General features: G+C 46.8%; 1 protein-coding gene across 3 annotated transcripts in view; it reads right to left on the reverse strand.

The window, feature by feature from the left end:
- CLUH (clustered mitochondria homolog) overlaps window positions 1-17,375 on the reverse strand; it is a 38,571-nt gene that overhangs the window by 8,633 nt on the left and 12,563 nt on the right. For all 3 annotated transcript variants that reach the window (XM_068910370.1, XM_068910371.1, XM_009690429.2), the window contains exons 2-17: window positions 16,593-16,789; window positions 14,801-14,972; window positions 14,502-14,645; window positions 14,156-14,283; window positions 13,347-13,501; window positions 11,792-11,917; window positions 9,646-9,793; window positions 8,761-8,853; window positions 7,538-8,232; window positions 6,144-6,361; window positions 5,400-5,504; window positions 4,213-4,313; window positions 2,869-3,021; window positions 2,137-2,199; window positions 1,123-1,367; window positions 601-685 (exon numbers count right to left, since the gene is read on the reverse strand). In XM_068910370.1, coding sequence (XP_068766471.1) covers window positions 601-685; window positions 1,123-1,367; window positions 2,137-2,199; window positions 2,869-3,021; window positions 4,213-4,313; window positions 5,400-5,504; window positions 6,144-6,361; window positions 7,538-8,232; window positions 8,761-8,853; window positions 9,646-9,793; window positions 11,792-11,917; window positions 13,347-13,501; window positions 14,156-14,283; window positions 14,502-14,645; window positions 14,801-14,972; window positions 16,593-16,766 — 2,805 coding nt within the window. In that variant the 5' untranslated portion in view covers window positions 16,767-16,789. The remainder of the gene's footprint in view (window positions 1-600; window positions 686-1,122; window positions 1,368-2,136; window positions 2,200-2,868; window positions 3,022-4,212; window positions 4,314-5,399; window positions 5,505-6,143; window positions 6,362-7,537; window positions 8,233-8,760; window positions 8,854-9,645; window positions 9,794-11,791; window positions 11,918-13,346; window positions 13,502-14,155; window positions 14,284-14,501; window positions 14,646-14,800; window positions 14,973-16,592; window positions 16,790-17,375) is intronic.

The following is a 17,375-nucleotide window of genomic DNA, read 5'->3' on the forward strand; positions in this document are numbered from 1 at the left end:
ACCTCCTGTGTCATTACTTGGGGATAGCGTTTTGGAGGAAGTTTGTGTGCACACCCCTGTGCTCGTGGTGAGAGTGCTGCAGTGCCACAGCAAGGTCATGCCAGCACCAGCACCCACCACAGGGAGACACCGTCCTGCTGCACTCCCACACACAAGAGAAAAACAAGGCGGCAGTGGTGTGGGAAGGAAGCCAACTGTTTTTCAGATGAGGGCAACCCAAGCCCTACTGTATTCAGCCAAAGAGTTGTTTCCCTTTTGCATGAATGGGGGAGGGTGGGTGGGTGGGTGCACGTACATGCATGAGAGTTAGATGTGATAGTTTGGTTTGTCAGACAGAACCAGATGCAGGAACTGTATTCAGGCAGACAAACCTTCCAAGGAGATGCACAGTTAAGTTACCCTCTAAGGGCACATCCCTAGAAACGTTGTCATAAGGCTAGCACCTGTATTCCAGCATTAATGCCACAGGAAGACCTTCAGGGGCAGGCACTGTCCTTCTGAAAGGCTGTCCCCTGCAAAGCTGTTTAACAAACAGCACTTAACCTTCAAGTTTCTCAGGACAGAACACTATGCAGGAGGGAGGGATGATGTGGATCTTACTTGGACTCCAGTTTTCAGGGAGATTTCACGAAGGAGGGTGATTTTCTGCAGATTATACGCTTCAGCTGCTTGGTCAGCATTCTCACTGCAAAAGCACATACAAGCTGAGCTCTCGGGTAAGTTTCTACACCACGTCCCTCCTCCATGGCCTATTTGAAACACAGGACCCTTTACAACTAGGTGCTAACTGAAGTCAACGCTTAACAAGCCATACTCACATGCTAACGGTCTATTAAAGGTTAGAGAGCTGCACATCAGTACTTTCCACTGAAACTCTCCTCGCCTAGTTTTCCTAGCTGCATTTGCCTCATAGGTTTCATCTCATTTCAGATTTCCCCACACTTCCCCCTACTGCTCCTTGCCCGATTTCTTTCCGTTTTAAACATGTAATATTCCCTGAAGAGTAAAAAATTTACATTTAAACAGAAAACAAATTAAAAAAGGCAGGTCCTAAAGAACAAGAAAAGCTACAGACATTTGGTGAGCCTTCACGCACAAGTGAGGGTAGTTTGCTCTGCTTACCATTCAAGACTAAAATCAAAGTAGTTCTTTGCTTCTAAACAAATAGTCTTCCAAAGCTCCTGAGGGGTCATGCTGGCCCATGCAGTGTTATCAGCATTTCCAAGGTTCCTGTTTTTCCTTTTCTTATTCTTTTTCTTGGAGACCAACTCATCAGCTGGAAGATGGGCAATGGGATTTGGAAAGGAGCTTAGAAAGCAATTGAGGAAGTGGCTGATGGCTGCTGATAAACCCGACAGCTCCACACCCTGCAGCAAGACACTGAAATCAGTCATGGACAACACCTTCAGTCACACGCGTGCTGCTCTGACTGAGCCTCACACAAACCCAGTCCTACCAGAAACAGGAAAATCATCCAGGAGAGGGAGAGACAGTAAACAAGGCAGGGGCATAGCAGGGGGAGGTGAATGAATATGGACAGACATGACATTTGCAAGTGGAACTAATACATAGAATCAACATGATTCTATCTGTACATTTATGTATATATAAATATATATGGCATTTTTGTTTTAAGTCAATACTGATCATCCAGTTTCATTTTGGGCCTGTTACTTGGGACAGAAAAGCTTGAGACTATAAAGCAGACTCATCATTAGATTAAAACCAGATATATTACTATGCTACATACATATAGGTATACAGATGCACTAATGTTCATGCAATAAAAGAGCTGCTTAGAAGGGTAAAAGTAATCCTGTTTAAGAGGGGAAAAGTATCACAAGGAAGGCAAGCTGTGATTTCACTTCCAAAAGCTTTACACATAATGAATGAGAATCTGGGGAAGAAAATCATGAATGATTATTCTCTGGGAAAGCTAACTTCAAGTGGGAACTTGTTTTCCCTTATACACAGGTCTATACTTATTTTAGTTGTAATGGGATTGTACTTCCAGTTGCTAGGCAACACCCATGAACCATCTAGTGAGAGAACAGATTCAACCAGCTATCTATTTGTGAGAGGAAAAAAGTCATTAGAGAGAACACACAAGGCAAGAGGCTAGACTGCAGGTCATACCTGAAGGTATGTCTTGAAGATGTGTTTTGCTGATCGAGTGATCAATTCACTGATTCCTATTTTCTACCCAAAAATAAAGAACAGAGTCTAAGAGTCAGTCAATAATAGCAATGAAAGGTATACTTTGCTTTTGAAATGGGCTTTGATCACTATTTGCAGAAGACTCATTCTGCAACCCTACCCTGTAGCACAGCATTGTACTTTATTTGACAATACTCTTGGGGTCAGAGAAGAGTCCTCACACTCACCCACACCTGGTGACAAGTCACCTAGTGCAGGAGGGCTCAGCTCTGCTGGTGCCTCCTGGCACCACCGGAAGCACCCTCAGGACAGGGCACCGAGTACTCAGCCCGATACCATCGCCAACCGGCTCGCACGTAACCCCTGGCAGGTTACACACAGCGCTCCCCAGCTTAGTCCCAAGCCCCTGTAGATTTTTAGAGGCACATGTATGGCTTGAAAATTTCAAGCTGTGTTTACCTGCTATTATGCTTGGGAGCCCCTGAAGCATGTTTATAGCCCAAAGGGCACTCAGACTCCCTAACATAACAAAAGCCACTAAGGATTGGAAGCAAAACCCCTTATCCACCACTTCAGTTCCTTCTCCCGCCTCTTTTTTGAAGCTGCCTATTTTTACATAGGGAAAACAATTAGCCAAGTTGGAACCTATATAGGACAAGTGCTCCCAGAGGCAATTTTAAGTGACAGTCTGAAGTTAAGCCTGATGCTTACAAAAATGTGATCCAACTGAGCACAGCCAGGAGTCTTGGTGATGAAGTTGATCACTTTGCCTAGGTAGCGCATGTTGATGCCCCGCTGGTGCATGGCCTCCGCTAAGGTAGCCCCATCCATTGGGAGCACAGTGTGATCCAGGCAGTCCTTGACCTGCAGAGAATATGCAAGCTTTGGTTTACAGAGAGCAGATATGAAAGGAAAAATGCTTGTGGAACTAGCAGGCTCTCTTCTTTAAGGACCTTACAGTCACTAACTAAAAACACATTTCCAATTAGAAGGCTACAGAGTTATACATATTTTGCTGATAAGGGGAACCGGCACTTGTGTTTTAAGTTGTGTTGCAACGCTGATAAAGAGTCACTTAACACATGTCAGGAAGCAACACCGGTTACTTTCCGATACAGAGTACTGTGAACTAACTGCCTGCTTACAGCAATTCTGTGCTAGTCTGTAACTTGCCCTCAAGCATATGCTTGCACAGCATTTCGGATGTAGATACTAGTGTATGAAGCATCTTGCAAAATAAGTCAAGCCCTTTTCTGATTCATTCCCCTTCCAGATTATTTAAGGCTGATTAGCCGATCCTAAAAACTACCCTACAAAACTCGTGGACTAACTACAAAACTCATGGATTTACAGAGAGGTAGAGTTCAGAGGAAAAAAAAAAAAAAAAAAAAAAAGAACTCTGACAAGGGTTTAGTGACTATGAGTTGCTGGGCTTCTTGGAGTGAAGAGCACTAGTTCCACCCTCCTAGCTAGAGTGCCAGCTGTAATAAACACATTAGCAGTCACTTTAGAGAACAGCTTAAGAAGGGAACAGCTGATGTTTCTTATCTAGCAGGGGAGCGGGTAAGCATCCCAAACAAACCCTTAAGACTTACAAAGGGAACGTTTAGACTAGATATTAGACTATATATACTAGAGAGCAATTCACCAGTTCACTCCAGAGTTATTAGTCATCAATTGATTCAATCAGACGATACAGTGAGCTGTGCAGGATGCCCAGGACTAGGGAAGGTGACTTACATGGTCTTTACTGCTCCCAACTCTTGACAAATCTGTTAATTACTAATGATATATACTCTTGGTTGGAGCGAGGTGGGAACATAATGCCATGATGTAAAACAGGAAACGGAAAATCCCTCTTATGCTTGCATCAGGGATGCTGGCACCCTTCTCAGTGCTTTGCCGCCTGTGCCAGAACTTCAGTTGACAGCAGAACGCAGCCTTTGCTCGGAAGGAGAGGGTAGCATGCGACTGCATCAACACTTGCTCTTCAGAGCGGCCAGAATTGAAGCAAGCTTTCAGGGAAGACATTAGTGCTGTCTGTCAGTTCCTTACCAAACCCGGAATCTGGCATGAGAGTAGGAAGGCAGCAGCATCCTTCAGTAACTGCTTCTGATCCTGCACCTCTTCTTTGCTAGACTCAGGAAAACGAACACCTAAGAGCAAGTCAATGGAAAATATAAAACACTTAACTTGGGGAAAAGAAGTCATACAGCAAGAACAGGTAACAAGCTAAAGTGAGTCTACCTCCCTGGAATTAAAGATACTTCAAGACCCATCTACTCTGCAGCATGTTTCAGTGGGAAGAACCTTACCTACGCTGAAGTAAGGGTCTGTTCTTTATCTGATCTGTTCTATCTATTGCAAAGTACTGTGTACACAACTTACAGTGCAAAGAGTCAACTGGCTAGACAGGAATGGGCGCATTTCAGCAGACGGGCCAGCAAATACTGCAAGCGCTAGAAGCTCAAAGCTTTTTGGTTTGGCACATACAAAATTAAAACACAATTGTATGTTCTGGCAGCAAAGTCAGTGCCCAAGCACTAATCTTTACACCAGCCTTAGAGGATGGCTGGGTGTTCAAAACACATGCTCCTTCTGACATGTTTATTCCAAGCTAAACTTAACCATATGACCATTCCCCCACAATTTGTATGTATATAGCCTTTGTTCACCCCTGTAAACACCTTCAGCAGCTGTATTATATTTCCAAATCAAGAACGGCGATTCCGGTCACAGAAAGCTACATACAGTGTCTGCAACTGATGTGTATATTTGAAAGGGCACCGTGACCTACTCACCATGATATTGCTAGAACAAATCCTACCCTTCACTGAGGATCCAGCATCAGTCGTCCAACTACAACTATTGTGGTTGTTTGCACAGAAAACGTTAGGATCAAATTTAATGGCTTCCCCCCCTCCCCCACCTCGCCTCTTGTCATGTGGTCTAGCAGTTGGAATGCTAGAGGAACACATGAAAGTTCTTGACCTTGCTCTGCAGACCTCCCCTGAGCATCATGGTGGGAGGCAGCTTACCACCTGCGTTTGGTAGTTTGAGCACTGCAATCAATTATTCTTTCCCTCTTCTGCATCTTTGTGCTGCATGGAGAACCCTGCACCATGCCTAGCTAGCCAGAAGCCAGCGTTATTACTGGCTACAGAACACAAGCTTTTGTCTGTAGCTGGCTGGACACAGTAATCCTCTAAAGAAGGACAAAACCCAGTTCTCTGTGCACATACCTGGTGAGAAAATATCTGGGTTAAACCGAATGTCAAATGATGCATCACTAATGGAGCCTACAGCCTTGCAAGCATTTCGAATCACTTCTCTGCTTTTGGGATCCACTGGAGTAGTAAGGAAAAGAGAATAAAAACAAGTGTAGATTTTAGAAAATGACAGGACTAGGTATGAAAGTAAGAAAGTTTTGTTACTAAAAGCTATGATAATGGCGCACACTACAGAAATTCAGTGGACAGTCAGTGGTAAGACATTTGGGAGGGAGAATAGATGCAGAACACAAAATTTGAACAAGAGCACATGCACTTATCTAGGACACCCATGTACCCTCCCCTGCAACCTTAGACACTCATCTTCAAATCTAGGATTTTCAGATGTGTTTAAGCACTGGACTCCCCAGCACTGCCAGACCTCACTCACCGTAGACCCGCACTAAGTATCTGACACCCAGTCTGTGGGTTGCTGACCCCCCCAGGAGGCCAGCTTGCTGATCAGGCTCTCATTCTTCTGTCAGAGCTGATGAGTTTGCTGTATTTCAGAGATACTTAGCCCACCTACCCAAACTGCCTCCAGGACAGCAGGGGAAATTAGTTTATTAGTGTGTGGACAGCTCTCACAATGGCTAAACCAAGATTAATTGAAGAAGCCAGTGCTTGTCCTGTTTGACCACCCTCAGATTGGCTCTCTTCATAACAGAGAGAGCCCGCCAGCTAGTGCAGGAGCCCTGGGCTGCTGCTGGTAGGTACCTGTTCCATCGTCAGATGCAATGGTCTCAGCAAGCTCTTTAACCTGCTCAAGTCCAGTCACATTATCATCTATTTTACCATCATCTGACTCGGACTTCTCGCTGTCTGCAGTCCCGTTCTCTGGAGGGGTGCCATTTTCCAATGCACCTGAGCTTTCCTGTTTGTTGGCTTTCTGCTGCATTAGCTGCAGTGCTGCCAGCTTCATGAATAAGAGGTATCTATAGTAAAAGAAAAGAGGAATTCAAAAGACAAATCACATACACAGCAGGAGAACCCAAGAGGAGCAACAGTCCTCTAGGAGGGGAGAAACTGATAAAGTTAGGACCATCCAGTTGTCCTGTGCAAAGGCAGGATGTATGCCCTTTATCCACGATCTTTCCCATATCAAAGCGGTACACATTAACAACAGATGTTAAAATAATGTAATGAAGAGAGAAAAAAGCTTAAAAAAAAAGTGAAGTTCATATCCAATCCAGTGGAAACTAGTCTCTTTGCAGCAGTTACCAACTACTTTTCACACGCAGAACCAGCAGACAGCTCAGAAAGACTCTTAGCCCTGCTGTCGGATGCACAGGACTATGGTAAATGAAAACCAACAGCAATTTTGCCAGATCTTAGCACAAGGAGGCTCAACCCCTCCCAGCCAAGGAGCAGCAGCACCCTACGGCCACAGCCCTGCATGCTGCTGGCCGGGGAGCTCTCCTGCAGAGCAGTGGAGCCCACCTGTGGGCATGCGGTAGGACAGGGAAGAGCACCTGGCTGCAGAACTGGCTGCTCAGTGGGCAGGGCTCCTCAGCCAGCAACTGGAGGGCTTGTCTTCCTGAAGAGCGAAATCGCACTCTGACCACCTGTGGTAGCAGAGTACTCCGCAGTCCTCCATGTAGGAAAGAGCATTAACACCAGCTCCACATGGTGGCTCATGCTACTCCCAGAGCTCCCACTTCCTTGCCTGTATGGTACGAGCAGGGAAGTCGATGCTCACACGTACTTTTTTCCAGCCTCTAGGACAAAAGTGTTGCATCCAATACATCAAGAGCCTGAAAGAGGAGTATAAATCCTTCCTATTCCCTAGACATCAGGACTACAGGATATCCACAGAGAAAAAAGAACTTCTAAATCTTTGGACAGGAAATTACAAGAGAGAACACATGCAAATAAGACTTGGGAGACTAAAAAGCAAAGCCATCTCTTTCTCCAGCTCCCTGTAACACTGTCAGAAACCTCACCGTTTTAATCTCTCAGTGATTAAGTTTCTATAACTGCACCTGCAGGGGCAAAGGCATTAGCTGCACTATTCTAGGAGCTGTGTGGCAATGTCCCTGGGACAAGGCAGTGTGGTCCTGACTCGGACTGTTACCAGTGTGCATGTGGAAGAAGGGGAGAGCTCAGCTCACCTGTGCTCTACAAAGGCATCAACAAGCTCTTGCCGAAGACAGCAAAGCTTGTGCCTGTGCTGCTTGGGGAACCCCATTTTCTTACATTCTTCTGGCATTTCCTCCCCTTCAACAGGCAGGAAGTTCAGATCTGGAGGGAAAGTGCGGAGCAGGTCCAGGATGTAGTGACGCCCGTCATTGCCGATGATGCCTTTGCACTCCACTGAGGAGCACAGCTCCACCTCCTCATTCTTGTCGTTTAGGACTTTGTGCTTCTGGATCTTAAGTGGCCTGCTAGTCTTCTCCAGCAGCTCCAGGTACTTGGGGTGCGAGACAACTGTCTTGCCAAAGTCTATTGACCCATAGATCACACTCTGCTCCTGCTCCCGTTCCAAGATCCCAGGAATAATAGACTGAGCTGTCACCCTGTAGCCTCTGTAGTCCACCACTACAGTCCCCAGTGTGTACAGCCCTTCTACATCCACAGCATTATAGGTCCGCACGCCATTAAGGTCATTGGTAGGAGCTACGTAAGCAGCAACATCTCCTCCAAAGTCCTTGTAGTGGTCACGGACATCAAAGCCCAGGCTGAAGAAGATGTTGTTCCAGATGAACATTTGCATCTTGGTCTCCTCGCTGGGGTTGATAGCCATGACGTTACCATCAATGACAGCCATGGCACCTCTCGTTGCTGCTGCAGTGAAGTCACTGTGAACCTGCAGGGAGGTGAAGAGAGAGCTGGGTAAGGAAGGGCTCACACCCTCCCAGCACTCTGCTCTCAAAGCTCTCTGCAACCTTCTTCTTTGCTCCTCACCACCTGCCTGGCCCTCCAGCAGGCAGGTCACCTGGCTTTTACTTTTGCAAGCCCAACTAGTAGCTCGTACATGCTCCAAAATCCAGAACACTAGGGACCACCATAGCTCTCTCTGCAGAGGAGGGTTTACGCTTATGCATGTCCATCCTTCCCCTGTTCCTCCCACCCGCTCAAAGGAGGACTGGATCAAACAGAACAGCACAGGACTAAGAGGCACTTGCCTCACAGTTGGCAGAGAGATACGGGTCAAGGAGTGCAACTCTTCCCCAAGAGGCTGACAGCAGAAGGCAGACATGCAAGAACAAGACTCCTTAGCTCAGAGAACCTCCTCCTGCAGTTTTTAAAGGATAAACCCAGGCAAAGAGCCCAGGTGTGATAGGGACAGCAGAGATGGGGTCAAGTAAGAGTTGCCTGCACATCCCAAAGTTACCTTGAAAATAGCTCGTTCTCTCAGCAGCCTCTCTGGTAGGTTCTTGCGCGGTAGCTCTCGCGTGGTCTGCAGCTCCTCATTCCAGTCTCTGGTCTGAAAGAGTCAAAGCCTTGTGGGAAGCAATGCATTGTGTAGGCAGGGGCTGGGAAAAATCAGTGTTTTCTAGTTTACATGGCAGTTGGTGAGAGAAGGGAACGGCAGGGGGAATTTTAGGCTGGCATGACGTTCAGAGGAAGTGAATTAACAGCAGGAGCAGTCATTGAGAGCGGCATTTATTCAACGGTAACTTGGGATATATTTTACATTGGTCCAAGATACACAGTGCAGTTTCACTGAAATACCAGATTGACAGCTTTGGAGTAACATGGTGCAGATTTCACTAGCCAGCACACTGCGACATGATCACACTGCAGACAGACAACCACCCGTGTGCAGCCTTTACAGGCTGCACCACTCCAAGGTCTGGAAGATTTCGTGCTACGACACTGCAACCAAAACATTTGGAATTGCTTGTTTGGAAACAAGAGCTAGCCATTCCCGGACTGACCTGGATGGAGGGGTGCTCTGCTTTCTGTGCAGTTCAGTGGCATTAGTCAGGTGTCTGGAGCAGGGACACAAGACTTGTAGATACTCATGCAGAAATTGCTGCTCAGACCTCTATATGTACTCAGGAAAGTTATACTCTGAGCAGCACATCCCTCTACAGTTCAAGAACATAGCTGAGAACGAGCTCAACTCATTCTCATTGAGCTCATGCAAGTTCTCCATTGATAAGCAAGACCCTTCCTCAAACACCAGAGCTCTACGTGCTGGTAAAAGTTAACAGGCTCCCAGTGCAATACACAGCGCTATCACTAGTGTTCTCAGAAAAAGCAAGACTGATACCTGTCCAGGTATGTGCTCTTCATAGCCCAGTCTAGACGTATAAGCATCTTCTGCTCGGACACAGTCCATGGCATGTTCTGCTTGCGGAGCTGTCCAGCTGTACACTTGGAAAGGAGTGGCTATCCTTTCAAAAGGGTGTCTCTGTACCCTAATTTGGGGTGAAAACAATTAGGCATTTTCCACCAAAGGAAGGTTTCTTTCTACTCCAACAGAGAATTTTTCCTTTTCCCGCAACATCAGTTTCTAACATACAACAAAACAAGACTGGGTCTCACAAGCAGCACAGTGAACTTCCATTTAACAGCCTCTGGGGCTGATCAGAATTGGCAGCATTTCTCAACAGCAGTCTGGAGAATGAACTGGGCTCTCTCTGCTCCCTCCTCTTCAATTCTATTCTCAGTTCCAGAGATCCCCATAATGCACTCCATCTGCCACAAAGTAAGTGTGGAGGCAAAGGATCACCACTCCCAGCTGGCCACCTTTGTCAAGCTGACCCTCAGCTTTCACTCCAGTCCATAAAGGTTGCAGCGTACAATATAAGCCTATAGCACACACCCACTAATAAAGTGAAAAGCAAGCTTCACCTAATGGCCTTTTGTGTAGTCAGTCTGCTCTCAGCAGGTGCTGGAGTCTCATCTGTATTTACTTCTGGCCCAACAAGCAATAGAGAATAATCATTTTTTAAATGGCCCGACAGTCACAGTGGTGGCTTGGAGGCCACTGCTAATTTCCAGCCCTCATAGTGTCACTTTCATCTACTTAATGAGACCAGAAGCAGGATTCTTGAAAGCCACACAATGTGCCTGTCAATTTGTGTCCTGCTGAGCCTAGGCAGTTTATTAAGTGGACTCTGAAGAATGACAGGTTTTGCACAGGACCCACTGTTCTGGAGTAGAATAAATGGTCCCTGCAGCAAGGACAGGAGAGTAATAATACAAATAACAATGGATTGTTTTATTATAGGAGCTAGAGGAAATTAGAATCATTATTTTAAACATGTTTGTGCATGTACATTTTTGTCTTTCTCCACTGTAAGCCTATACAAAACCCGTGTGCTACTTTTCCCAACGATTTTATGGTTCAGTCTTTTTTCTTGTATCCAGGGAAAGTATTTCTACCGGTCAGGTTATCAACCCACTCACTGTTGCAGCACACGGCCTTGCTTCACATTAACTCTTTGCTGCCTGGCTAGCTAGGAAACCCTCAGGTCTCCCATACAAGGTGGGTAGCCAACACAGACTTGGTGAAGAGACCCGCATCTCAGGAGCCAAGCAATACACTAGCCTTTCCCTGTGTATGACCACCGCTGTCTAGCGGCTCACCCTGGGAGGGGATTAAGCTAACTGGCAAGAAAGAATAGAAGGAGAACGAGAAAGGGAAGAAAAAAGCTTTTCCTGAGCAAGACATCCAACTTAGTTTTCATAATCTCTCGCATATGGAAGACTTATTAGCGTGGACTAAGAGGTTCATTTGCAGAACTGACACAGCGGCTGCGCTGCAGACTTGCACTACCTTATTTTACAAGCTTCCCTGTGCAGACAAACCCTTGAGAAGTTAAAAGCCTTCTCTCCTGCTGTGTAAAGAGCTCCCCATGTTCAGCTTCTCAGCAGTGCAGGGGCAGAGTGCAGCGCTCCAGCTGAGTCCCACAGCTGATACTGATATGACAATGAAAAGCTGTCGTCCCCCACCCTTTGCTTTAGGCAGAGCCGAAATCCATACATCTGCATGTGCTAAGCAAGAGTCATCCAGGAGTTACAGCCAAGAAAAACAGTCAGGTGGATAAGGATCAGGTCTCTGGGAATCCATCTGCCTTTCTGTTACCACTATGCTAAATAAGAACAGACAAGTCATTTTGGTTCTGACAGCTCCACGTTTCAAAGTGGAAGCCAGTTACATCAGGGCACTGCCAAGAGATTTAGTCGAGTGTTTGGCGGTCCTTGCTACATGGACTCATACGTTCCACCAACCATCCCACCACTGTATGAGCTCAGAGAAAGAGGGCATTGCAACCCCTGCTGCATGGAAGTGGCATCCAGTTCCCGCAGAGTCAGCCAAACATTTGGGCCTCACCAAGCAACTTAACCATCGGGCTACCCAAGCAACCTAAAGCTACCTAAAGCAACTACAGAGGAAAAAGTGCTGTTACCGTTTCTTCTGCAGAGCAGAAAAGTTTTTTTTGAAGGTAGGGCTGATCTGGTTAAGTAGTTCCACCAAGGAATGACTGAGAAAACTGGGATTTGCAGGTTTAGGATTGAAGTTGTATGCAGTAGACCTGCAAGGAAAAAAAGAGAGAGAGACGCACGCTGTTGTCACAGGTAAGACTTGTGCCACATTCCTACAGAGTGTAGGAAGAGTGAGAGCTTTTCATATATGCACTGCATGAAAGGCCTGCAGAGCATACCCTCGTTTGCAAAATGGAGACCAAGTGGCACATGGGCAGATGGGCTGCAAGGCCCCCCTCCAGTCTCTCCAACCAAGACACAATTAGTAACCCTGGGCCTGGGCCCTGATAGACTGGACAGCAAATCTCATTTAGACCCTCCTCAGCCACCACTGTGTTTAAAAAGAGGCTTTTATTTTTATAGATAGGAAGCACTGATTTCACAAAAGAGAGCTTTCCAAACACATTGACAAGATGTTAGCTTAACAGAGAACCCAACTATACCAAACAGTAAGTGCCCTCTTCAGACACCAAGTCTGCTTACTGGAGTACTAAGCAGTTGACCTGTCAGGACCATATAAACAGTCCCCTCTCCCTAAGTCATAGGTCACGTTTTGCCAAACTCCAACAAGGCCACTTGTTTCGTGCTCCAGTTGTGCCACTATCTTTCCAGGCACCTGCACTCAGTGATGCATATTCTTAAAATCATTACTTTCATTCAATTAAAATCATTACTCAGTTTTGCAGATCTGGTGGGAAACCACAAACAACAAAAGGATTCTTTCTCAATTACTTCTTCCACAAGCTGGTTTAACACAGAGCACTTCCCTTTTGGAAAGGGAGAGATGTGCTTAATTTTTACATTCTTCTATATCTTAAGCTCTCTTTCCCCTCCTCAGGGAGCATCATTCCCCTTCAGTGAATTACAGCCTTATACATCTCAAACCTGCAGTTATGCTTGCCCAGGCTATAGTCTGGATTGCAGAATCGTGACCAGAGACATTTCTGAAATGATGGTTGCTCAGAGCTGAGCTTACAGCAGGGTTTTTGTTCTTCCACCTACCCTCAACTCAGCAGGCTTCTTTACTAGACTACTAGGCTGGATAGACCCTGGACCTCTTTCAGGACAGCCACTTCTACTTTCACAAGTACAATACAGTCACTTTAATAACCCCTCATAGCCACTGTAAAAAAACATTGCTAGTCAGATCTGTGCCCTGGCTGTGCTCTTGTTTTAGGGCAAAATAAGTTAGTTGCAATGGTCAGGCAGGAACTCCCTCCTAACTCAAAATGCTTTAATTAGCTGACAATATTATGGGATGTTGCAACTTCCCTAAAAGTATCAGCCAGTTATCCACTGTGGAAGAATGGTACCAGGCATAACTGAATAGCCCAATCCAGTATAACAACTCCTACAAACCCATGTGAGCAGTGAATGCCACACAGAGAAAAAAAAAAAAAAAAGACAGACCAAAACGTGTTCATTTTCAGTTGGCTAATGCAAGCTCACTCACTGCAGGGCAGAGTCTTAGTTACTCACTGATTCAAGTAAAATCCTCTAGTGGAAGCAGTGATACTGACGTGCCGATCCTCCACTGTGATGACATACAAATACATGAGGTCTCCATGCATTTTCCGGTTACCAGGTGGAGGGTTCCAGCCACTCATTGTCAATACCTTTAGGCACTGCAAAGGCTATGAAAGAACGCAACAGAAGCAACTCCTGTCAATAGGAATTAATTCCCTTGAGTGACAAAGCCATCTGATGTGCAAGCTAGATTCCCTTTACCTGCTGCCCTTGCTTGGTCCAGGAACAGAGCTTACAAGAAAATTGGTCTTAAGAACACAGCTTTCTTCAAGCCACTTGCAGTGTAATGTTTTGCCTCAATTTGCTACCTCTCACTCCATAAGATATAGGTAAAAACAGACACTCTGGGCCTTTGTGCTGCACAAAGCATGGATTTCTGGATGTACTGGTTTTCAAATAGCAGCTTCTAAAGAAGCTACTGGAATCCAAGTGGGAGGGTATGGGAAACCTAAGGGTAATTGCAGTGATCTGCAGATCCTGTCTCCCAAACTTTGCAGAGAACAACAGCTCTCCCTTCCCTGCTACCCTTCCCAGCAGGACAGGCCATTTTATGCTCTATAGGTGCCCAAGGTTGGTGTCCAGTGTTTTGCACACAAGTTCTCGGACTTTATTCTTTTGGTTAAGCAGTGCTATTCCAGCACTCATTAAGCATCAAGCAGAGCAAATCCCAAAGTCCACTTCAGCGCAGGTTTCAATCCCTGAACACCAGTGTGCTGCAAGGAATGTGCTGATAGCTGTTTAGTGACACAGGAGAACTCTACCTTCCAGTCTCTGTTCTGGGGCTGAAGGGCACACAGGGGTCTCTCTTTGCTACCTGGCAGGATATGTTCAGGAGGGGTGCAGTCAATTTGTTCCATTTCAGTACCTTTCTTCTTTCGTTTTCCACTGTCTAGAACCAAAACAGAAAGTTAGTGCTGAAGAACATAGCCCTACTACTCACTCCCCCCACCCCAAATTATTCAAGCAGGAATGCAGAAGCGCTCAGAGTATTTCTCTATACTCCTGAATTATGTGGGACAGCAGACGGTTATGATGTGTTTTAATGAAGCAAGGAGTAAGGGTTAGTGAAAACATTCAGCGTGCTGGAGGAGTCTTTTGGACCCATACCTCCCAGATCTCCTTCAGTGAAGACACTCAGGAATGACAGTGAATTGCAGTCCACACCATTGAAAGCATCTGATGGGTCAAGACTCTTCAGAAGGTCCCGAATGTGACGTACGTGTATCCTGGCTTCTCGCACTGTGTATGGCTCTGATGAGCCCAAAGAGAGGAAAGAAACTGCCGTTACATGATTGCTTATTCCTTTGGCATATGGGTCTCAAAAAGGAGAGCAGGCTGCCAGATGGCCAAAAACAGTCCCTACGAAAACCATCATTCATTCCCTCCCAAAGCTTCAAGGAACTTGCCTTCCACTACTTTCAGCAACGAGCCTTCCTGCAGTCCTTCAATGGTTTTTAGCTCAGCAAAGTTATCAAGTACATTGCCATCCAGTTGCAGAGAGAAGCAAGTCCGGTGGCAGGTATCCTCTCGGTCCATCAAAACTTGGTGGATCTCTTGCACCATCTCTTGAGGAGACACCTTAGGAAAAGAACCAACCAGCCAGTTATTCTCAGCCCTCTCATCCTCCAGCACACATCAGAAGAGGACCCAGAGCAGGGACACAAACACACTAGAGACATCCCTGCTCTCCCAGTAACACTGCAGCGTGTCAACAAGCTTGAGGGTAGCAGGCATGAAGGGCTGCCCCAGAGCACATACAAAGATTCCTCCTGGAGATGTCTCACCAAGTTTTGCTCCTCCGTGCAGGATCAAAGACCTCTTGTACCTCTTTGAGCTTGGAAAGGCAAACTCCATTCTCCCAGGAATACTATTCCTGTCCCTCCTGGGAGGGTATTCCCACCTCTCCTGCTTGGGTCAGCAACCTTGGCTCCAACCCACAGGGCTCAGCACCCATGGGTGTCACAGCCTCATGCTGTGCTAAGCACTGGCATAGGGCAGAGGGCAGCAAAGGAGCAGAAGAAAGGGGGAAAACCAGTGACTCTCCCCTTATCCATCCACGCTGTGCATTTGCAGTGAGCTTTTGAATGTTACAAGTGGAAAACAGATCATTTCCTCCACTCAACCTATGCCAGTACCCAGTGTGGCATGGCACGCCTATGCTGCACCTCTAGCACCTGCAAGCACACAGCTTCCAGGACGCAAGAAACTACCCCAACTTGTGCATCAGGGCTGCTCTTGTACCTCCCTGCTTTGGCTCCAGCACCACTGACACTGTTCTCAAGCTATGAGGATTTGGGGTAGTTTACATAAGCTGCTGTAAACAACATGGTCTGCTATTATTAGCCTATTAAAACTAACAGTCAACAGGGTTTAAAGGAGAAAAAGAAGCTGGGCTGAGATACAGCTAGTTCCACGGGGGATATAGTTTCACTACATTTTCTGTCAGTCATGGAGAGACAAGACTTCCCACTGGGTTTAGACTCACAAGACTCCTCCCCCCCAAATTAAAGATGCTTCAAATGGTTTTCAGTGACGTATCAAGGTAAAACAGACTATTGGCTAGGCGTGTCAAAGCCTGCCCTGATCTGGCAGCGTGATGTTGTCCACATGACACATGCTACAGCAGTCAGCAGAGCTCTCTGTGCAGAGGGGAAAGCAGAGACTGCATCGTTCCCAGGACCTCCAAGCAGATGCTGGAGCTTCCCGAGTCTATCTATACTAGTACATTACTGTCAAGCACAGATCAGTCGAAGAAGCATCACGTCAAAACCTTTGCGCAAGCAAGAGGTATTCCTTTCTGGAGAGTCAGACCCAGAGGTTACACATTCTTGTCCCTCCTTTAGGGGGCCCAGAAGCAGGAAGGTCATTTCCTCTGTGCTCAGCTCCATGCCTGACCCCCTCAGAGATGGGCAAGGAGGCAGCTACACCTCGTTCAACCCACTTGCTCTCCCCTCACACCTGGGATGTGGAGCAAAAGATCCTCCTCTGCCCTTGTAAAGCCTACACTGGCCTGTGCCAGACAGCCTTTTGCTCATGCCTCTTCTTTGGTTTTGCCCTAAAAAGCCACTGGCTAGGAAACTTCTCTCCTGCACCTTCCAGCCTGGCCCAGCATCCTTTCATGCCTGCCCTGCTCCAGCACTGCCTCCTCTCCCCACCTCTGCCGGCCACTATTTCCCCCATCTCTTGGGAGGGAGGTACCTGCAGAGAAAAGGGCTCTATCCCGGGCGCACAGATCTTGACGGTAAAGCCTGTGTCCTGTATGACAATGACCTCCTGGTCGTTCCCATCTTCCCCTGGCTCAGCCTCCTCGTGGCCGTTCTGCCGAGTGTCCTTGTCACCCTTGAGGTTCTCGTGAGGGCCGCTGCCGTTCATGAGTGCCACGCCAGATGGGTGCTCTGGATAAGAAGAGGGGGATTTAGGTAAGGTCTGAGCAAATGCACAATCCTCTAAGTTAGGGATACAGTCTGCAACCAAATTACCCTCATCAGGGTAATCAGGGGTTAAAACACAGCAAACATTTTACTCTGCAATTGCTGTTTACTAGACATAGGTGTGCCAAGCTTTGCCCTCCCTTCCACTCACAGCATAATTAACACGCTCGCACTCGCCTGCGGGGTTTGCATCTTCCCTAAACCGTGCATGGAGAAGGGAGGGAAGGAAAGCAGGAAGGATGGGTCAGCATACGACACATTCAATCTAGTCTTAACCCTCTTAATTAAAAGATATGGGCGTGTGGTGCTTTGCAGCCTGGAGGCAGCTGTAACCTCCGCACCAACATGTTACTCGGCTTCCAGCATACCTCCTGGTACACTACTGTTCAGCCAGAGAAAAGGGAGGGGAAAGGACGGCAGTTGCACTGCTAAGCTGTAAGTCACACGGGAGCCAGGTTACTTCACAGAAACCTAAACAGCTCCCACACCCCTGCATGCCTCTGCATTTTCAAAATACTTTGCAGAGATCCCATGGTGCCAGGGTGAGGCT

The sequence above is a fragment of the Struthio camelus genome, chromosome 16, assembly GCF_040807025.1.
Source record: "Struthio camelus isolate bStrCam1 chromosome 16, bStrCam1.hap1, whole genome shotgun sequence".
Classification (NCBI taxonomy): Eukaryota; Metazoa; Chordata; class Aves; order Struthioniformes; family Struthionidae; genus Struthio; species Struthio camelus.